This window comes from Monodon monoceros, unplaced genomic scaffold (genome assembly GCF_005190385.1).
Source record: "Monodon monoceros isolate NGI ecotype Baffin Bay Population unplaced genomic scaffold, NGI_Narwhal_1 Super_Scaffold_11, whole genome shotgun sequence".
Lineage (NCBI taxonomy): Eukaryota > Metazoa > Chordata > Mammalia > Artiodactyla > Monodontidae > Monodon > Monodon monoceros.
In genome coordinates, this window is record NW_021703767.1 from 93,887,187 (window position 1) to 93,910,827 (window position 23,641).

Consider the following 23,641-nt stretch of genomic DNA (forward strand, 5'->3'; position numbering starts at 1 on the left):
TCTGCAATGGCTTGAGTGAAGCAGCCATTTTTCTCAAGGCTTTCAGTAAGGATAAAGAACTGCTAAGAGTATAGTGGGTACTAATTCTGTCCTTAGATAAAGTAACAGCCATTAAGGTATAAATTAATATCTTTAAATTAGTAGAATAAAGGTCCTAGTTTGACCTTCTTAACAGTTACTGAGCAGAAGCCTCACAAATACTTCCCTTTGTGTAGGAGACACCAATCTGCCAGGAAGTGCAGGAAAGTGCGTTTCTGGGGAGCTTACAGTTGCTCTACGCACATACAAGACGCCCATATAACAACGAGCCAGAACAAAGAGGGAGGAGGACATGGGGAAAGCGGGGCAGTGGGCTGTGATTAGGCGGTACAGCAGTTGAAGGCGGCTGGTCCAGGTGACTTGTCTGACTGCATAACAAAAGAATTTCTAACGAAAGGGACACAGGAAAAGAGCTGCGGAAACTGCTTGGCAAGTTTCTTTAAGCCGCAAGCGGATGAACTGTTTAGCTGTAATTACTGTGAACTAGTCTTCATCATAATGTAATTATACTATATTATTAGTGTTACTGTGAAGTAGTCTTCATTTTGAATGAAATTTACAAGTCTTATTCTCTCCTCCCTATCTACTGAGCTTCTCATAGTACATTATTAAAGAGTGGTTACTGAAATGCAATTGAGTAAGAAATTGCATGACCAGAATTATAAATGCTTTCATCTAAGTGAGTGACCTATTAAGGCTCATCATTTACAACAACTAAAAGTATCACACTGACTAGGGTTATATTCCAGCAGGATAAAGCGAAATGAACTAGAGAGAAAGCAAATAGGTTTTGTGCAGATTTGGCTTTAAAGCTACCTAAGATTGTGAAATTATAAGCATTCCATCTGCTCACCAGCTGTGGTCTCTAATCCTCTTTAATAACTTCAGCTTGCACGACTCCATGAGAACCCAGGCATCTTCCAAATCTCACTTTACATTAGTTGCCAGGATTGATTTTTAGACACCAGCCTCCAGTGAAAGCAGCGTAAAGTTGATTTCGCTGGCAGGTGTTAATTTTCAGAAGAGTGAAAGGAAGTGGGAAGAGAGACTGAGAATGGAAAGAAAGAAATTAGGGAGGTTCCAAGATCATCACATTGAGTTTTGAGGGTCCTATGCTCTCTAGCAAAGCCCAAAAACTCAAAATAAGAATATTCACCTGAAATGTGAAATTAAAAATTCCCTAAAACTTGTCAAAGGCAACATCTAAAATAAAGATATATCCAGCTGTCCCTAGAATGAGGTTACGTCTTCTGGAGAAGTCAGTCCTTTTCCCCACGGCAATCCGTGACTTCTGCCTTTTGGTCACCGACTAGAGATAGGGTCACAGCACTGTGAACTGTTCCCCACTGTAACAAAGCTCAGCTACTTTTTCCTTAAGGTGTCTTTTTTATTTTTACTAAAGTTGATTTACAATATTATATTAATTTCAGGTGTATAGCATAGTGATTCAGTATTTTTACAGATTATACTCCATTAAAAGTTATTATAAGATAATGGCTATAACTCCCTGTGCTATACGTAATATCCTTGTTGCTTATCTATTTTATACATAGAAGTTTGTATCTCTTAATCCCATAGCCCTATCTTGCTCCTCCCCTCTTCCCTCTCCTCACTGGTAGCCATTAGTTTGTTTTCTCTATAAGGTACATAGGGCAGTTTCTAGCTAGGCTCCATACAGGTGGTCACCATAGCTTAATTCAGGAATAGTAAAGGTGTGTTATTAAAGAAAATACCCAAATGTTACTAAAGTTGCAAGCAGGTCTCACAGTCATGTTTTATTACTTTTATAGTCAGATATCTTTCCGACTCCCACCCTCACACAGTTATCATCGAGAAAGTAAGGGAAGAAATGATTCCTTTCTAACTCAAGCTTGGCAACAACCTGATTGCCAGGCAAACACAGGTTTACAACATCTCCTCTATCATTAGTTCAGACTGCTGAAAGTTTTTGAGAAAAGCTGGAATTAGGGGTCTATGCTTAAGCCCAATAGTGATCGGCACCCCAGTGACAATATCACAAGCACTAGGATTTGTTTCCTACTCAGATGTGTTCTACCAGAACAAGCTTATCTTCTAGGCTACAAATCACAGAGGCTTCCCTTCTTAGAATGCAATCTTTAAGGGGCTCTCTAAGCCAAGATGACAGAATCCATCCGTGTTCCAAAATGTCAATGTATGAATACCATCTGGTAGAGAATGCTTTCATTAGTGGGATAGAATCTCCACTAATAATTCTCAAAGAAGAATCTGTTGTTCTGTCTCTTTCTATTAACATTTAGAAGGTGATGGAACCCCATTTTTATTTCTGGCACAGACCTGAAGTTTACTTAACTTCCCTCCTAAGAGCATGGTGACCAGTCGAGTTAGCCCTGGCTGGAAGAGCCAAGTGGGAGCAAATAGGCAAACAGTCCCTAGTACGAGTACAAAGTGGTCAAAAAGTCAGGTTTCATGACGTTTCCCAACAATCAGAAAAGAATATTTTCATCTCATCTTTCAACAGAATAAGAGCATACAAAACCATTCTGAGTGCCAAAAGTAATGAGTAATACAAAAGTTATTATACCAGTTTTTTAAATGCTCTAATATAAAAGCACTAAGAGAATCAGACTACTAGGGGCTATTGTCTGAAAAACATCCCCAAGCTATGGGAGAAATCAATAGTTTAAAACTAAAGATTGAGTCAGATTCCCTGTTAAAACCTGGTCTAATATTCCAAAATGCCTTTATTGCCATGCAGTCAAGAGTATCCAAGTGAAGTTTTAATTCCATGAATTACATGAAATTTACATTTATTCAATGTAAATTGGATAGGGGAAAACACAAAGTCCAGATTCTGCCTAAGGGTAAACAAGCTAATGCTAACAGAAATAATACTGGACTGCCAAAAGTGACTCTGCAACCACCAAAAAAGGCTAATGCCTACTGAACACAAATGGGGAAACAGGGGTAAAAGTTTATAACATTTATTCGGTGGGAAGGAAATATAAGACTTCATTTATAGGGAAGTCCTTCATCTGTGAGGATGAAATGAGCTCCGCAAAAAATTCTTACCTGGCAGTTCAGTTCCTCAAAAAAACCTTTTGTGCTCCGTACTGTGCAATTCTGGCATACAAACATGCGTGATAACTATCTGGTAACTTTCCAACTGCAATGGAATTCTGTATTTTAACCCGAGCCTTATAAAATGAAATTTTTAAAATAAAAAATAAATTCAGCAATTCATATTGTCTATAAAAATGTTTGGAAGTCCCTTTGAATGAGCTCTGCACTTGAGCCTCTGACAAGCCTAATCTGTTTCCAATACATTCAAGGGGTAAACTCTGGTGGGACAATATAGACAGCATACATATCCATGAACAAACAGGGTGAGGTCAGTTAGTGCCACGAAGAACACGTTTTAAAGGGTGATATGGATGGAGTAGTCTGAGAAGGCCTCTCTGACTGAAGCATCTGCGCTACTCCAGGAAAGATGAGGAGGACCCTACCTTACAAAGAGCAAGAGAACTCTGGAGGCAGAGGTAACAGAAAGAGTGAAGGCAGGAAGGGCCTGGCATCTTAGAGGACTGGTAAGGAAGCCTGCGTCCAGAGCACAGGGAGCTGGAACAGGGCTCGGAGGAGCTGCGGTAGCAGTCAGCTGACACAGACTTGGTCACCGGGGTAAAGAGTCTGTACTGTATGCTAAGTTCGAAAGGAAAACGTGGAGAGTTTTATTTAACAACATCGCCTGGCTGCTGTGTGGAGAATGAATTGTGAGGGAACAAAGGTTAAAGGAGAGAGACTAGCTCAGGGGACAAAATCTCTATGGAAGTATACATGCACACACACATTAAAAAGTGAGCACTGATAAGGGAACTCTCTGTACCTTCTCAATTTTGCCATGAACCTAGAACTGCTCTAAAAAATTTTGTTTTAAAATGAAAACAAGCGCTACAATAATACTGGAAATTAGGAGGAGAGTCACATTTAATGAGATATGTTTTGGATATACAGAAATTTATCACAATAATTTTCTAGATCTAGGTTTTAGTACATGATATTAATATCCAAGAAGAGTTGCAACTCAAGCGACCAGGAACATGTATTTGATGAAATGTCTAATGGAAAAGCATAGCTTTGTACCATACTTGCTCTACAATCTAAAGAATCCAGAACATGAGGTTGTGGATCATGATATGCACTCTTCCCTGCAGTCTGAAGCTATCCTTGTTTCAAACACTGCTGATCAGAGATATATTGTAATGTAGACCGTAATATCATTCTAGACAGCAAGTAATACCAAAAGCAGTAAGTCATAGTCTCTACATTTAAGATTTGAATGTATTTCCATGAATGTTGTGACTCACAAAAAAAGCCAAATTCTACTAAATGGAAAACGTATTGCAGTCTCTAGAGCTGTTCTCAAACAGTAAAACAATTTACCAGACATACTTAAACAGTTCTTCCCAAAGCCCTTTATTTTTCTCATTTAAATTGGTTCCAAAAGGAACTGGCAAGGGCATAGTATATGCTGTAAGTGATTGATACTCTTATGGAAAAAACACATAAATAGCTAAAACTAAAGGCTCATGACTATGGGTACAGTTAAATGGCTTAAATGAGACAGAGTTAATGTTTTAAATTCATTGAAAATAAGAGCGGGGAAGCTGTTCAAGAAAGGTAACATGATGTGATCCCCTCAGTTTCTTTCTCCCCTCATTAAGGTCCTAGCAATATCACAAGAGTTGATTATATGGCTAAACTAGCACATCTAGTGGCTTGAACATAAGGAAGACTGTGATCCGCATGACTAGTACTTTATCCTCCATATCATGGCATCTGTACCTGTTTTTTGTTTTTTGTTTTTTTAAATAAATTTATTTATTTATTTTTGGCTGTGCCGGGCCTTTGTTGCTGCATGCGGGCTTGCTTTAGTTGCGGTGAGTGGGGGCTACTCTTCGTTGCAGTGTGCGGGCTTTCTCATTGCGGTGGCTTCTCTTGTTGCAGAGCAGGGGCTCTAGGCATGCGGGCTTCAGTAGTTGTGGCACGCAGGCTCAGTACTTGTGGCTCGCGTGCTCTAGAGCGCAGGCTCAGTAGTTGTGGCGCACAGGCTTAGTTGCTCCGCAGCATGTGAGATCTTCCCAGACCAGGGCTTGAATCCGTGTCCCAGGCATTGGCAGGCGGATTCTTAACCACTGCGCCACCAGGGAAGTCCCCCTGCTCCCTGCTGTCTTTTTTCATTTACCATCTTGGCTGATACTATATAATCCAGCTGAGTTCTCATGTTTGGCTAAAACTTTTTTTTCCCTACTTTTTCTTTCATCTTCACTCACATAACCTGGGCTCTGTACCTCAACTTTATTACTCTCATCAATGAGATATAAACAGATACAGTTCTGACTAATTTGTTCATCCAAGCAATAATTTGCTGATGTTTATACAGTGATATAAACTTAACTTTGATATATATTTCCTACCAAGTTTCACAGAATCACAGAATTCTGTTAGAGGAAAGAATCTTAACTGATTTCAAGTACTATCTTGTATTGTATGTACTTAAAATCTTCTGTGTCTATTTTAGGCATAACACCCACACGAGGGTATAAAAGGAAATCTGTGAGACACAAGTTTCATTACACAGGCAATAATTATTAAAAACATAGCAAGGCAGATAAGAGGGTTTAGAATTTATCGCTCATATGATACCTCGGGGTCCTTATAACTCTTCTTCAAAATTAAACTAATTATTAGACCTCACCTAGATACAGCCATCAAGGAAAGGACACATGTAGTCAATCTATAGCATTAGCAATCCAGTCAATATCCAACAAGCATCAGCTTTTATGGAATTTTCTTGGGGGAGTTTTTTGTTTGTTTTGTTTTGTTCTTTTTTGCGGTACGTGGGCCTCTCAATGCTGTGGCCTCTCCCATTGCGGAGCACAGGCTCTGGACGCGCAGGCTCAGCGGCCATGGCTCACGGGCCCAGCCGCTCCGCGGCATGTGGGATCTTCCCGGACCGGGGCACGAACCCATGTCCCCTGCATCGGCAGGCAGACTCTCAACCACTGCGCCAGCAGGGAAGCCCCTTGGGGGAGTTTTATAATGATTGTTAATTATTATAGAATCATTAGATTCATAAAGAATTAATTATTCTGACAGCCTTCTTAGTCTTACCTCATGCTAGCTGAAAGCTACCTCGGTTTCCTTTTTGAAGAAAATATACGTTCCAAATTAAGATATGTTCCTTTCACTTCTTTTTGGAAAATGCCTAATTTAACTCTAAAAGGAATTATACAGACCCTTATATTTAACTTCCATTAATATGTCCTGAAAATACATATCCACCACTTACATGCATATACATGCACATATCCGCATGACAACTCATTCCAATTTCCAGAGTTAATATGAACAATTACAGCATTCAACTTTCTGACTTGCCTCAACTAGCTTAATTAACTGTGCAGAGACATCCCTGATGCAAACTGCTACCATGAAGAGAAGACACAGCTCTGGTAAGTGATTCTTGGCCTGCGTTATCAGAGACAGATACTCAGAGCTGCTCTTAGACATTTATACTAAACTGTACCACACTGAAAAAGTTGTGGTGGATGCTGAGGAAGGTGAACGAATCCTGCAATCAGACCTAAACACCATGAAGGGTAATGAGCTGGTCCTGACCAGGTTACTACAATGGGGACACTGGAAGCAGCATGGGTTAGGCTGAAAATGGCCCCCAAAGGATATCCACATCCTAATCTCTGGACCCTGTGAATGTTACCTTTCATGGCAAAGTCTTCAGACATGCGACTAAGCTAAGGATTCTGAGATGGGAAGACTATCCTGAATTATCTGAGTGGGCCTTAAATGAAATCACATGTATTCTTATAAGAAGGAAGCAAAGCAAGGTTTGACATGCACAGAGGACAAAGCAATGTGAAGATGGAGCAGAGAGATATTTGAAGACACTGGTCTTCACAAGATGGGAGTGATGCAGCCACAAGCAAAGGGAATGATGGCATCCCCTGGCTGGAAGAGATAAAAAAAAAAACAGATTCTTCCCTAGAGCCTCTGGAGGGAGCATTACCCTGCCAACACCTTGAATTCAACCCAGTGACACCTGATTTCAGACTTCTGACCTCTGAAATCGTATTCTTCAGATTCCCTCCAGAGCCATGACAGAATAAATTTCCGTTGTTTTAAATCACTGACTTCGTGGTAATTTGTTAGTTATAGCCCGTCAGAGGTGTGCTCCGTTGAGCTAACCTCTTCATGGGCAACAGTAACTTCAATACGAATAGAGACAGTAAAGAAAATAAAGCCAAATTAAATGAACTGAGTTCATACTACATGCCAGGACTGTGTCAGAGTTTATCACCAACTTTTACTTTTAATCCATTCTCCTACTAATATGGAATATGGAACTAAAATTTGCTGAATTGGGGGGGGGGGTCTGACAACAACAGATTAGGTATTACCCCAAATTTAGCATAGGGACAAAAAAAGATTGACTGTATTGGCATTTACCCCTGCTCAGATGCCGTTTCCTGGTCAAATAAATTAATGTCAATCTTTCGATTTCCCATTTTTCCCATCTCGTGCATAAAAATGATTCAAAAAATGCAGGAAGGAGATGGAAATAAGAGGACACAGAAAACCTACCAAGTGGATCATGCTCTTTTAAAGAAGGGCCATGAACTTATCTCAAGTGCTATCCTTTTCCTCAGATGTGCTCAATGGGCTTGTAACATAGTCTTAAAATAAGAGCACGTCTTGAACCTTTCTTCTTCAAAAGTAAATGGGTTGAGACCTATGATAAAAATCTAGTACTAAAAGCATTCTTCTCATCTATCATTTCCTGCTTCTTCCCACTCCAAAAGCAAAACAAAAATACCCCAGTAGTAAATAAGTGAACAGATGAATGAATAAAGAAATAATTCTAAATTTTAAAGGTCCATTCATAGTATTAGTGATGACAAATATGGCAGATCATGAAAGCCAGGCATTCAAAGTCGGGGAGGCAGGGGAGAGAATTCACAGAATTTTAAAATGCAAGGGATAAAGAAAAGTATAAAACAGAAGAATGAATGAGAATCCTAATTTCTGGGTACAAAACATTCCACAGATTACCAAGTTCAGACAACCAAAGTTCTGAAAGCTTAAGTAATAAAGGCTAATATATAAAAGATTACTCGTATCTCCCATTCCAACTAAAAGCAGCATGACTGCAGAATGGTCACCAACTGGCCCTGAAATTATTTAAAATAAATGGTGCAGAAAACAGGCATTTATCCAACTGCAGAATCAGGCAAAGCAGCAGAAAGTCTTACTGATTCTACAACGCATGTACCCTTACTGCCAAAAAGATAACCTTTCTTCTATAAAATGCTAATACAGTAGACACTTATCAAACATTAATAGAGACATTTTTGCCCTTATACATGATATTCGAGATGCGTTGAGTTCACTAAATCCAGAGACTGAAATGTGTGGAGAATAATACTTCACAGACACAGAAATCTTCAATAAAAAGGAAACACAGTTTCAAATTGAATACTGTCTGCCATCAAATTTGAGCTACCCTCTTGTGGACAACAGTGTGAATAGTAAATATTAATAGTGTCAGTGTGTGTCAAAAAATAAAATAACATGATAGCTGAAGAATTAAAGCACCAACAACCATTTTAATTTAAGTAACACATGATTTTTAACCCGAGTTTTCAAAAGATGCTGATATCTTATGGAGTTCCTTGGGGCAACATTCCACCAAAAAAAAAAAAAAAAATCTCCCTGAAAGACTAAATATTATTTTTTTTAATGTGCTTGGCAATATACTTAAATAGTTTTGAGGAACTCAGTGAACCTAAAATATAGCAGTTTCTCCATCCCTCTTGATTTTAAGGAGCTTACTGTTCCATATAATAATTTGTCTTTTCAAATAATAGGGAAAAAGAGGTCAATGTAAGTTCACCATGTGAATTAAGCACAGCAGTAACAAATGCATTTATGAAAATCTTTAAAAAATTGTTTGTAGACCTAGTTCTTCCCTCTCACTTCCTCATGTTGCTCTCTTGGGGTAGATCTAATAAGCCTAGGAAGCAAGATCTGAGCACTTACTAGAAATGCCATCAATATTCTTTTTTATTATATATAAATGTAAAGTTAAGAGTGAACTTCCTTTTTTGACTTTGGAAAGAGCTGACTGCATTTTAAAGTAACCTCAGTGAATAGACTTGAGGACACAGGGAGGGGGAAGGGTAAGCTGGGACGAAGTGAGAGAGTGGCATGGACATATACACACTACCAAATGTAAAATAGATAGCTAGTGGGAAGCAGCCGCACAGCACAGGGAGACCAGCTCGGTGCTTTGTGACCACCTAGAGGGGTGGGATAGGAGGGTGGGAGGGAGACGCAAGAGGGAGGGGATATGGGGATATATGTATATGTATATGTATAGCTGATTCACTTTGTTATAAAGCAGAAACAAACACACCATTGTAAAGCAATTATACTCCAGTAAAGATGTTAAAAATGAATTAAAAAAAAAAGAAAAGAACAGGATGAAAACTACTTCAAAGGATGTGAAAAGATACAAACTATTTCTGAGGGAGTAGACTGAGATGGCTAAAGGGAGAGAGATGACCGCTCTAACATGTCTGTAGTTTTTTCATTGTCAAAATAAGTAAATATTACTTCTATAAGTTAAATAAATCTAAACTAAAAACAAACAAACAAAAAGTAACCTCAGTTTGTTAGAGGACCTAAAAATAATCATGACATTTGATTAAAGCAGGCTGCTTTTAACAAAAGCACACTAACTCAAGGGTAGAGGGGTAAACCCCTTTCTTGTTCTTAACTTCCAAGTTAAAGTTTAAAAAGGAAATTTTTTTTCTAAATTTCCAGTTTTTAAGCATACCCAAACTCTAAAACATCACTTTAACAACTGCAGAGCACTATTCAAAAACCCAATACTTCAATCTAGTGTATTGCTAATGCTGCTGAAGTTCTGTGTAAGGCTTCATTTTTAATTCGCTTATCGAATCTACACTGGCAGTGAATGTCCTAACTCAGCACAGGAGGAAGACATAAGCTTCTGGAAAGCCCAAAGGGGAAAGAGTAAGAGTTTTATTTACATGGAGATTTGGTAAAAGTGGAGCTGCCCAAAGTGGAGCCACCAATAAAAGGGCTCATGGACCACACAGGGCAAAAGGGCTGTGCCCTACTCCGCTGGAAAATGCTGACTGAGTGGGTGGAATGCAATCTATGAAAATGGAACCATGAAACCTCTCTGCTTTTCTTCCTCTTGTTTTTGCCAAATTATCTTTATTCCACAATCCATAGAATCTTCCCTGTCCACCACGTTTCCTCCTTTCGTTCTACTTATTTTCCTTTTGGCCACTTCCTTTTGTTTCAATGTGCCATTCCTCTGAGGCCCTTCTCCTCTCACTCCCGCCTCCTCATTTTCCAGTTTTCCGGATATCACAATTCCCTTTTGTGCCTGGAGCAAATCATCCCCACCACTATCACCTGCTCTTTCCTGCCCCTTTTCTGAGCTCAACGCCTGCCTGCGTGGAAAGCTCCATTCTTCTGATGCAGCTGGGAAGTAGCAGCTACAATTGGGGGTGGTGGGGCACGAGGCACATATAAGAATGCAAACTCAGCACCAGAAGACAAGAAGAGGAGATTTTATGGTCAACTACAGCGACATTTACACTCTTTACTTTGTAAATCCTAAATCGCAAGCAATGAGCTGGCATCACTGCTGTCTCTCATGGACCTTACCCATTTTACCCTTGTGTTCTCTACTCAATCCTTAATAGAATTTCAAGGTCTCATTATAGTACCAAAGATTGGAACAGCGTGATATAATCGGCTGCACTGTGGTGTGTATGGTCGGGCAAATTAAGTTGAAAATAAAAGCCAAGGCTGGTCAGAGCAGAAACGATGGCCTGTAATTAGCATATCTGCAATACTGTCTATAATCGTCATGTTACAAGAAACTGGTCCTGTAAACCCAGAGATTCGATACCCTGCCTCTTCATACAGCACTTACATACAGGAATCCTAAAGGACCATTCCACAGGAGATGTAGTGACAAAATCAATGTTGACATAACAGCTGGAAAGTTGCCAAAATTCCATCACAAATGCCAAGACTATTTCAGATGGAGTATTAATAGGCATGGTCCCCGACTCCACACACCATGTGGTGGTCAGCCTCTGAGATGACCCCTCCCCTACCTCACCCCACCATCATCCCACCTCGGGGTAGACACCTTCCACACCGTATCAGTAGGTACAATATGTGACCAACAGAATGTGGACGTGTATGACTTCTGAGGTATAAGGAAGAACTGTGAAAGAGCTTGAAATTTAGTGGCTTTCCTAGCAAGCTTATCCGTCTGGGTTAACTAACGGCCCTACAGCAAGTAATATGAGTGTTAGCAAAATACAGAGAAGTCATGGCTTGCCCAAGTCATCTCCAGCTACTCCCTCTTTTGCAGCACTTCTAACACCTAGCAAAGTAATTTAAAGCCATGTGTTGAGAAGGTTCAGACACAGAATCAAGCTGGCCCATTAGGCTCTACTCCTCGGCCTCACAAGAGAATCCAGCCCAGAGAAGAGGCAGAGGAGAGATAAGGAGGGAACTGAATTTTATTCTTGCCCAGGATTTACCAGGCTGTTGGTGGCAAACGGTCACGGTCTTTTCTTGGGATTGGATGCCTCTCTGACTCCCCTCATATCTCAAATCCTTGGCACTGAAAGTTACTCAACATTGACTCAGAACACAGGAGGCCCTGTCCTGCAGCACTCCAGGGGGTGCGCTCCCAGGCTGGGGGTTCTGTTAACAAGACCCACATGAGGCGGTTCTCTTAAGCAGAAAAATGCCATGGTCTTTCTTTATCCATATTCTTTAACATTTCTAAAGCACTTAGTGCCTCTAAAATTGTATTAAGAACTCATGACAGTCTTCTGAAATAGGTGCTATTAATGGTCCCCATTTTATACAGACATGAAGAAACTGAAGCTTTGAGAGATTAACTATCTTGCCCAAAGGCCCAAGGTTCACAAGGGGCAGAGGTGGGGCTAAACCCAGATCTGCAAGGTCCTGACTAGTATGTTATTTTGCTTCTAAGTATGGCACATTTGTGACGATGCCCTTTGACCCAGTTAAATTCAGAATTCAACTTAGCTAAATGAGAGAATAACATGTCAAAGTTTCAATTCAATAAAATTGAAGGTTATATATGTACCAGAAACAAACCATGTCATCACTTACACCTGCTGTTTAAAGGGTTCTTTGGGATGACATGTATTTTACCCACATAGGTTCTGATGTCATCTAAATGCCTCTATGATCAGTTCCCAAGAAAGCAAAAAAAGGCAGAGAAAATAATATGGGTTCACAGAGTTAAGTACTACATATAGTAGAAACTAATCAAAATTCTGCCCTCGATCTTCTGGTGAACATTCACTGCAAGAGAAAACTCAAAAAAATGTTTGCATGTTGTCTGTCTTTTTATATGTAAGTGAAAAATGGGAAGCTTCAAGTATGATTTAATGCGTTAAGACTTCTTAAACTGACATGACAAAAATATCTCATCCTGTCTGTTGAAAGAACCATGTAGTTAACATCTTTAAAACATTCCAGATTGCAACAGAAATACAGGGGGAAAGGGCAAAAGGCAAAAAGATAAGTGATGGAACTTGATAAAGACAACTATACACTCTACTCAATACCAAAAATTTGGGCCACCACATCTTCCTCTGTGTTGAGCCACAGATTTTGCCTTTGTATCAGGAAAGTCAATGCCTCTGGAAGGAAAAAAAAAAATCAGTACACTGGGGTCTTACTGAAAAAAGTTATTTATTGCTGGATTTCTCCAGCTCTGGCCCTCAGAGGATAGTGCCCAGGTCAGAAAGCACATGTCAGGGAGCAGCACCCTCCTCCTGAAAACAGCCTTCTGTCCCCAAGCCTCCCTCCCTTCCATCCCACACGTAGGCAGTTGTCGCAAGGCCTGGAAACCTGCTCAGGCCTCTCCCAGCATCCCTGAGAGGCCTTGGAGACTAGGGGATAGATCTGGCAATCTACATCTGAAATGGAAGTAAGGGTGTTAATTGCCCAGCTTCCTGCCAAAATGAGTGTATCTTGCATTTTGATCCAAGGGTCCACATTGTCTCTTCAAAAAAATAAAAGTCACTTGGGTTAGACTGGACTATTTTCACTTTTCAGACTGTACTTGGCAGAAGAATGGGTAAATTCCACTGACTTGAGCTCATTTTTTTTTTCATGTTTTCTTGATATTTTTGCCATGCACAGGATTCATATGCAGCCGCAGACAGGTGAAAACGCACGGGATTTATCATCACCAAAGACTTGAGATGAAGCAATAATGAAAATCTAACTAGAAACTGTACCATTTTCAAATGCAGTGTGGAAAGCACCCACACCGGGAGAAAGGATCCCTGCTCCCTGCACAAGTAAACTCTCTTCCAAAACACCCAGTCAGAGTATGCCTAGGAGGTATGTGCTCATGAGAGAAAAAGGCTGCAGGTGAAAGAAGAAATGAGCCACTTATGAAGTGTGAAAGCCCCACTAAACACCTTATTTTAAACAGAACAGCACCAGTGTTCTCTCTTATAGGGAGCCAGGACCAAAAGAGACTCCAAAAGAAAATATGCCTTGACTCGTCACATTCCAGACCTTATTAACATTAGGCTTGTCCTTCCAAACAAAGGAAACGACTGTCAGCCCTGCACAGATGGATGCAGCCGCCCCTCCCAGAGCCAAGCCACCCAGCAAGAGACAGCCTCCAAGAACCGGCAACTGCCCACAATCTCAGACCTCCGGAGGAAAAGGCCGTCCTCACCCTCACTACAGCAATTCTTATCTGCAGAATGAATAAACTTTCATGCTAATTTCAGTACATACATACAGGGGTCAGATTCTGGTTTCTGACCAGTAATAGCAAAATGTAGAAAGAGAAAAATGTCAGGGAGGGCCATCTGAGAAGAAATCAGAACACAAAAACCTGGTAATAAGGAATGCTACTACTGGGGGTCAGAAGGAGAAAAGCACAAGAATAATGCTTTTGTCGCCGGCTTTCAATGTTACAATCAGAAACTATCATTCTATGTGATGGAATGTTATCAACAGTGTAACTGAATCTCTGGATTGTCAACAATTCCAAAGGTCAAATGCCAAAAGTATGCTGTATCTTCATCTTCTTCTATATTTGGAAGTCTTACCATTTTGTCCCAATGTTTTCCCACATGGCACTGTAAGTTCTAGAGGTCTTCACGTAAACTACTACTTATACGTTAGCAACATAAAAGGGACTCTCTCCACCTCCCGTATATGCTTATCATTATACAGGTACTACAAAAGGAATAAGCTTCAACTTAAAATGAGTGTTTTAACTGAACGCCTCCCATACCCCTCATTTAAAAATCTTCCTTCAAAATTGCTTGGCATTCACGGGGCCAGTGGTTTTCAAATGTTACTGTGCCTGATTACCACCTGGAGAGCTCAACAAAACACAGGTTGCTGGGTCCCACCTCCACCAACTGTAATCCAGCAGGTCTGGGGCAGGCCAGGAGGGCACATGTCTTACAAGCTCCTAGATGGCGATGAAGCTGTGGCCTGGGACTGAACAGCCAGAGTCCAAGTGTGGGTGAGGAAAGCTCTGTGGATGACAAGTGCCCATATCTCCCGCCCCAAGCACAGCAGCACCAACTCTATCTGCTATTACAACGCCTGCGTGTGTGTGTGTGTGTGTGTGTGTGTGAGAGAGAGAGAGAGAGAGAGAAAGAGAGAGAGAGAGATGGTGGGGGGGGAGGAAGGATTCTGTATTTCATTGCGGATCCACATGAGATTTTTGTTTGTTTGTTTGTTTTACGGTACGTGGGCCTCTCACTGCTGTGGCCTCTCCCGTTGCAGAGCACGGGCTCCGGACGCGCAGGCTCAGCGGCCATGGCTCATGGGCCCAGCTGCTCCGTGGCACGTGGGATCTTCCCAGACCGGGGCACGAACCCGTGTCCCCTGCATCGGCAGACGGACTCTCAACCACTGCGCCACCAGGGAAGCCCTGAAAATCACTGACTTTAACTCACCTGTTCATTTTACTGAAAGGGAAACTGAGGCCTAGTGAAATGACTTGTTATGTATCACGTAATCTAAAACACAAACAACTGTTATCTTACAAATCCATTAAGGTTTTAAAATGTTCAAGTAATGACTGAAAAAGATAAACCCAGGGATGAGGTAAAGGTCAGCAGTATCAACTGCACACACAAAATACTTTCACACACACACACACACACACACACACACACAGGGTGTTTGGAGATTGTGACTTATAAACACTCTTGATGTTCTTTCTTTCTCCCCTTCCCCTACCCAAACAACCCCCCCCATTATTAATGGGGTTGCTTACTTAAGTCTTTTCATATTATCAGACAGTGGATCCTCACCAAAGTTTTCGTTTTTCACTCTGGCTTCACATAATCATTTCTAAAACAGTACCAGCAGATAACCTAACTCTCCTTTCTGAGGATATATCAGTATGACACAGGGACTACAGCGCTGGCTGAAAACTAGGAGATTTCAGTTACAAAACTGTATCCTCTGAATAACTTCCTTGATATCATATGTTTCGGTTTTTACCAAGGATAAAATGGAAGGATGAAACTTCCCTCTCACTCAATGAAGAGCAACAGAAACTTCTGTAGCCTCTGTGATAAAAGGAACGTGACAACCTTAACTTGGTTTGGGCCACAGAAGAGGCTCAAGGCCCAGCTCTTCTTGTACAACATTCTGCACACAAGGACAAATTCTGTCACCCTGTCCTTGAACAACTATGGACATGGTGCTCTGCCACTGAACTAAAATCAAATGCCAGTTAAGGAAAAGAAAGAGAAGGGACATTTTCTTGCAATATTTTCCCCTAATCAATCTGCCATTATTATGCCTTGGGGAGACAGACAGGCTCCACAGAAAGAGATGATATTTGAGCTGGCTCTTGAAGGACTGAGTTGGAGTGTGCTAGGCACAGGGACTGGAAGGAAAAGCCAAGAAGAGAAGATGAGGCATATTCTTGAAATGGGGCAAAACTTTGGGCAGCTGGTGGGGAAATCTAAAGTACTTGGGAAGGTGAGCATCAAGCGGCTTAGACTTTATTCTCTGGACAATGGGGACCACCATGGAGGTTCCTTAGGGAGGGGAACGTTCAGATCTGATGTAGCTGCGGCCGTAATCAGAGGATGGGATGGAGAGGAAGATGGATAATCCCATTTCCTAAAACATAAGGTGGTCCTTCTCAGACTAAGCATAGGGAATCCTAACTCAGGTTTCTAAAAAATGTATGAGGAGATGCCAAAGAAAGGATGCCCCAAGAGGGTATCCAGAGTTCTCGCTCACTCGGAACTTTAAGTGTCCCTGATGGGGTGATGAGAAGATGTGTGAAATCTGGCACCTCTGGGTAGGCAGCACATTTTTACCCCAGTAGCAATCTCTCTCAGAGAGCCTGGATGCAACTTTCAGAGGTAGAGGTCCAGGAGTACAGGGTTGAGCTTTCAAAATGAAGACGGGTTTAAGCAGAAGGAAGCCACCTCTGGCTTACAGGGGAAGGAGTTGCAGGGCGAGGGCATGAAGGCAAGAGAGACGGCATCGGATGGCGGGAGGGGGAGAAGGGGGTGCAGGAGCACATAGAGATACTTGTTTTGAGAAGGGCATATATCTTGATGAGAGTTGACCCTAAGATTACAGGGGGGGGACGATAAGAATATTCAAGTAACAAGGGTGACCATTATACTGAGGTGTTAAGAACCGAGATAGACTACTTTTAATATTTAATATTGGGAATTAAAATACCCATTTTACAGATGAGGATACAGAGATTCAGGGAATACTAAAAGCAAATAGCAAGTGACAAAACCCGATTCTAAGCCAAGTGTGTCTGATACCAAAGCCCCAACTGTTCTCTGTCCACATCACACCATCAACTCCGAGGTGTACAAGAAAACTGCAATCGTACATTTCCCTGATGGTGCTGTAGACTTTGTCCTGCCTAAGCTGTTTTCCTGAAGGTACCAGCAGTAAATGAAAGGAGGGGTTGGCTGCAGAGCAGATGGCTTGTTTTAGAGAACAGGGCAGTTAAGAACACAGGGTTCATTCCACAAATATTTACTAAGTACATACTATGTGCCACACACAGTCCTAGGAGGTGGGGAGAAAGTGGTGAGCTAAAGTTCCTACCTCACACATATACAAATTAGCAAACCACACCTTCCGTAACCATCCTTGATATCAGAACAGTAGTTCTCTATCTTGCTGGCCATCATTCTCAGTGGAAGTTTAATAAAAAAACATGAAGCCAGATCAGGTGAAGAGATTCTGGTTTAGCAGGTCTGCAATGAGGGTTAGGGGTCTGCATTTTTTGGAAGTTCCACCAGTGTTTCTGAAGTACAAACAAGACAACCAAGATTCCAGAGAGTAATTAAGCAATCTCCATCTTTTTAATATATTTATTTGTTTAGATTAACATAATTTGTTTGCTTATCACAGGACCAGGTACAAATTTGAAGTTTGCCCTTTTCCTTTTACATTTGTATTTTCTAAGTGGTAAAAAGGCAGTAAGTAATTCAAGTAGATTCCCTCAAAAACTAGGGAATTCTGAGACTAAAAGTTGGCCTCCTCTGGCAAACGTGGGCATCTTAAGTAGAATGTAGAAAAATACCACAACCTGTACGTCATGGTTAAGTGTAAACCCTAATCTTGTGCTAACTACACATGAATGTAAACAGATCAACATACTAGAATTAATTGTAGCTTCGTATTAATCAGATGGCACTGAAAACTTAAGAATTATTTGAGAAACTTACTTCCTGGGTACAGGAGTCAGTTGCAGTACATTCAAGCAAAAAGATACCCTGGGAGAATGTTGCCATTTACGTATGAGAAGGCAGAAGAAGCCTTCTGGGATTCTTTCAGCCAACAATCACATTCTGAGCCAGACAGGGCTGAACCATTATGAACAACATTATGGACTCCAGGAACAAGAGGTGCTTTTGTTCACCTATTCCACCTGATTCAGGTTTTCCTCTTTGCTTCGGACAACCTGGAGGCTCAAAGCCAAACAGATGGCCTACATCAAGCAACTCTTCGGGATTCTTTATGTACAACCTTACTCGTGTCTTCGTCTTATTTGTCCTCAGTTTCCTCAGATATTTATTTTTTTATAGATTACTTTTCAGAGCAGTTTTAACTGCAGAGCAAAACTGATCAGATGCAAAGAAGGCCCTTATACACCCCACCCACCACATGCACGGAGCCTGCCCCACCTATCATGTCCACGCCAGAGCAGTACATTTGTTACAGTTGATGAACCTACACTGACACGCCACCATTACCAAGTCCATAGTTTACGTTAGGGTGTATGTAACTCTTGGTGTTGTACACTGTATGGGTTTTGACCAATGTATGTGATATGTACCCACCATTACAGTATCAGACAGAGTAGTTTCACTGCCCTAAAAATCGTCTGTGCTCTGCCTGTTCACTCCTCACTCCCTGAACCCCTGACATCTATGAATCTTTTCACTGCCTCCATAGTTTTGCCTTTTCCTATTGGATAGTTGGAATCATACAGTATGTAGCCTTTTCAGACTGGCTTGTTTCACGTAGTAACATGTATTTAAGGTGGCTCCACGTCTTTTATAGCTAGATAGCTCATTTCTTTTTAGTGCTGAGTAATACTCCATGTGTGGATGAACCAGTTTATTTATCCATTTACTTACTGAAGGACATCTTGGTTGCTTCCAAGTTTTGGCAATTATGAATAAAGCTGCTCCAAACATCCGTGTGTATTTTTTTGTCAGGACGTAAGTTTTCAATTCATGTCAGCAAATAGTTATTTTTTTATCCAACATGTAAACCCCCTCAGATCCTTACTGGAATGCACTAGAGTACATAAAATAATACTCCATCTGACTCTATATATTTCATGGCTAAACCATGTGGAGAGTAGCACTTCGAGTGATTTTGAGTAGGCAAATACTGTGATGAGAAAAGGAACAATACACCAAGTTTGAACTGAAGGTGAGATAAAAATATTTTCTAACTCTTTTCATTGTGAAACACACACTCCCAGAAGCCCATAGTGAAGAAGATCTCACTGTTACCAACACAATAACATGTTTTCTACACAACAGCAAAGAGCTTAAGGTGCTCAGAATAATTATACTCTGTCATAATGTAAAATGCCAAAATGCTTGTAAACATATGTACATTAGCAAACATTTCAGCGTTGATTTCAATGCAAATCCATTTCCTCTCTTACAGCTATGAGAGAATATTAAAATATAGGGCAGCTTACACATTTAGGTATATGTAAAAGGAAATAATTGCATATATAAGGAAGGTTTACTTTTGCCAGGTAATTCATAACTTCACTAATTTTGTATGCTAACTTTAACCCTGCTTCTTCTTATTTCCCTTCTCTTATTGTCTCTCTGCCTCTTAGATCTTACTCAAATTTGTTTTATCTGCCTCTATTATATTTATCTATTTCATCTGCCTTAAATCTTTTCTGATGCAAGTCAGAACAAAAAGCATTAAAGAATTAATCAAGTAATCAAGGTAGTTCAAACTTCATAAGCTCTCTGAAGACAGCTTATACATTCTTTTTCTCTTTTCTGTAGACTAAAATTCTCCTTAGGAAAACCTATTTCTAATTTTTTTGTGTGTGAATTCTCTCTTAAATGCCCATGATTTAAAATTATAACTTGCTAATAACTGAATTTCAAACTTAGAAATTATAGTATTATTTGACTAAAAATCATTTTATACAGCAGACACAGCACTTTCCACTAGGAGCTGTTCGAAAGCCTCTTAAATCTTGGGTCACTTGTTTATGTTTTGTTTAATAATTATAATAATAATGCATGGTAATTAAATAAAAGTTGGAAAATAAAGAAAAGAATAAACAAAATTAAAAGCACCTATAATATATCTCACAGAGAAATTACTGTTCACTTTTCACTGTATCTTACTATTGCTCTTTTTCGTGCTACAGTTCACTCATATGAACAACACGGGAGGAAATGTTAATGTCAGTGTCTGGTTTTACCTAATTTTCCTCTGCCCTGACAGAGGCCAGTCTTCCCTACACAATCAACCATACACTAATTCTGTCTTTTTCATTCACAAACACATTCTCACATACACAATGCCGGTTTCTACCTGGATGAGGTCCAATAAGGAAGGAGTGTATTTAATAGTGTTATAATCCGTTCTTACCTTGTCTTTCACATGTCTTTATTTCTATCTGTTATCTCACCTAGCTTATCAAAATGTTCTTCTTTTGCTTCCCTTAAGTCAGCCTTCTACATACGCCTATATAAAAAGCTTCTGTTTTTAACTCCTGTGGCATAAGAACAGGTTGTGTCTAAGTCTTACCTAAAAGCTTCATTTAAAGCACGCGCACCTTCTTCCCATATTTATTGATCTACAGCCACAAGACTAATCTACAAAGAAACAAATGCCCTTTTGAACTGATGTCTCTCTATTTATATGTGGTGCCCCTAATTCTTCCCTCTCATCCTTGGTCTATGAATACTTCATTCAGGATGCCAAAGGTGGCATTGAAAACAATAACTGATGAGGGAGACAGAAATATATTCCCTTACACGATGATAAATTCCACTACAGTATGGAAGTAATTACATCTGGTTTTATGAGGTATAATTATTTTGAGATTTTAAGCCCTACACTCCTTAGAAAGTTTACCTGTTTTACTTAGGATCTCTTCCACATTTGTCTACTTAGAATGAAACAATGGAAGTAAGCTAACGTGAAAACACTGTCAGGTACTTGTTACTGAGATTAAGTAGAACGTGACAGCACGTGTGATCGAAGAAGGAACACTTCTGCCATGAAGTAGTAATAGAAAAGAGATGACAAAACATCCTGTCCTTGCTAAGCAAAAGATAAGAGAAGGTCTACCCTATCGCTCCTAGCAGAAAGACCAACTGCCATGCAACGCCCTGACAGAAAACTCGGCGTCTCACTCTTTCACGGCAAACGTCTTTGAACGTTACCTTGCAAGTCTGCGTCACTTGACTTCGGACTGCTTCTTGCTCGCCGCTCTGTTTTCTTAACGCCCGGCCCACCGCTGCCTCCTCCCCCGCCTCCGCCGCCACCACCACTGTGGCCCTTCCCGTAGCCGTTGTACACGGTTGTGCAGTTGCTCTTGTAGATCGAAGAAGGAGGGCTGTTGAGGCGATTCTGGCGGTCAATCTGGCGGTCTTTCAGCTTTTTGTGCGGAGGCTTGCTGTACTGGTCTTCTCGGGTGATATAACTCGACATTCCATAGAGTGGTATAATTTCTAAAATGATGATTATGACAAATGCAAGCTCAGTCTACGTTTCCAATAACAAATTATTACAGGGTCAAATGACCTGATGCCTGAAGGAAGAAGTTTAACATATTACTAAATACAGTATAAAAGCGATAGGCAGATTATACATGTTTAAAATATTCCCATTCATTTCTAACCAATAAAGGAATAATTAATCATTAAAAAACTATACTGTATGTTCAGAAATGTTCCAGAAATTATGGGAAATACTGAAGAAGGGTTACTGTCCACCAAGAGTTCATATTTTAGTTGAATAGATAACTAAGCTTGATTTTCCCTGTTATTTTTAGTAGTTGCAACATACAAAAAAAGTTAGAATTAACAAATAAAATACCCCCTTAAGTAATGTGTTCTTAGAATCAAGATACTTGAAAGTATGCTTATCCTTACGGACAGAATAGCATTTCTATCAGAAAGTATATAGCAACTAGAATATAAGGAGTTATTTGTGCCACCTAGAAGAGCCAACATTTGAACAAAACCTACTAAAATGAAAAGATGAGAAATTTCCATTAAAAATAATCAAAGCTCACAGAATCAGGGGAAATGTTCAAGGAGATCTTGTAGTGATAAATATAAGCCATCTCTGGAACCTGGTGCCAAGCATAATAATCTACGGTCATAAACTAGTATTTTGGGGTAATCAGGAGGTAAGACAAACTGACTAGTAGAATGTCACCTGGCTTCACTATCCATATTTTTACATGGCTCAAAAGAAAATGGGAGCCTGCAAAATAATCTCACGATCTTAGGGGAAAACATTTATTTTAAATTAAAATTTTTTAAGCAATTAAAAATTCTATTTAGACATTAATAAAAATGGTAATGTATAACACAGACACTGGGTCCTTCCACGTTTATAAGAAAAAAAGGCCCCACGCGCACAGAGTGACCATCCAAATCTGAGTATTTCTGAGCATGATTAGGGAGCATTTCTAATTATTTCTCTTGACACGAGACCTAAACCAGCACTGTCCTAGGCACACCAGGAATGTATGGTCACCCTATATAACTTAATGACTAATGTTTCAATTGTTCAATGGTAAAGCTCCACTTTTCATTTTCTTTCTGTTCACACAGCTTGAGGAAGACCTTTAAAAAGCAAATCTTTACAAGATAACCAATCTGCACTAGAGAAACACAATCCTATTCAAAAAGTGCATGCCCAAATAAATTATGTCTAAACATATACAAAAAGAATGGTAAAAAGGCTTTAAATATCACAACGCATTACACTTGAGACTTAAAATATTCACCATGGGTACTGATAGAATAATATTTTAAAACATCAAGAACTTTTAAACTCACATGGTTTGGGAAATTAAATGTTTAAATTGCTTTTAGGTGTATGCACACTGAGAACTAAGGTAAGACAATATATAAAAGGCTTTTTATTTATAAAGCAAAGGATTTTTGTTTTCTGCTTTCTTTAATTTGGAATCAATGAAGGCACTTTTATTTTACATTACTGCTCTGTGTTATTTTAATGAAATTAAACCAAAATACCCTATTCAATGAAGACAATATAATTTCTCTTTTTGCTTAATTCTAACGATGACTTAAATCATACTGTTGTATAAAATTACAGAGGACACCATTCACAAAACAGTAACTATGTGGCATCCTACTAAAAGACTGCTAAAATAAGGCAGGTCAGACACTCTTCATCAAGCAATGAGTCAGTAGCCAAGGCTTTTCACACTGTCATTAAGCTCAGACCCAACCAGAAAACTCTGACAAATGCTCAAATACTTAATGTGTACTGTGTCAGAGTACTGAATACTTTTTAAAAAACTATACGTAATTAACTGAATTTTTTCAGTTTTTATCAAAATGTTTTCACGGAACATGCCCAGTCTGATGTTTTGGAGTGTTATGCTACTAGGCAAAAAGCCTTTAGCAATAGGAAGCTATTGATGCCTCCATGCAATTAAAGTATTGATTCGTCTTTTGCTATCATCTCTCCATACCCCATTATAATAGCACCTGATCCTTTTGAATTATATTAAATTTCTTTCTAACTACTACAACTACAAAAAATCAAATTCTATCCCTAAGTTACAACAGGACACAGGGTATTTCACTTAAAATACCCATCTCAAATTTTTCTTTTGTTAATAAGAAAATATTCCAATGTGATATAAACATACAGGGGGAAACATATATATATATATATATATATATATATATATATATATATATATATA

General features: G+C 39.7%; 1 protein-coding gene across 5 annotated transcripts in view; it reads right to left on the reverse strand.

The window, feature by feature from the left end:
* FNDC3B (fibronectin type III domain containing 3B) overlaps positions 1-23,641 on the reverse strand; it is a 357,581-nt gene that overhangs the window by 125,002 nt on the left and 208,938 nt on the right. For all 5 annotated transcript variants that reach the window (XM_029213894.1, XM_029213895.1, XM_029213896.1 and 2 more), the window contains one exon: positions 21,114-21,401. In XM_029213894.1, the coding sequence (XP_029069727.1) occupies positions 21,114-21,401 (288 nt within the window). The remainder of the gene's footprint in view (positions 1-21,113; positions 21,402-23,641) is intronic.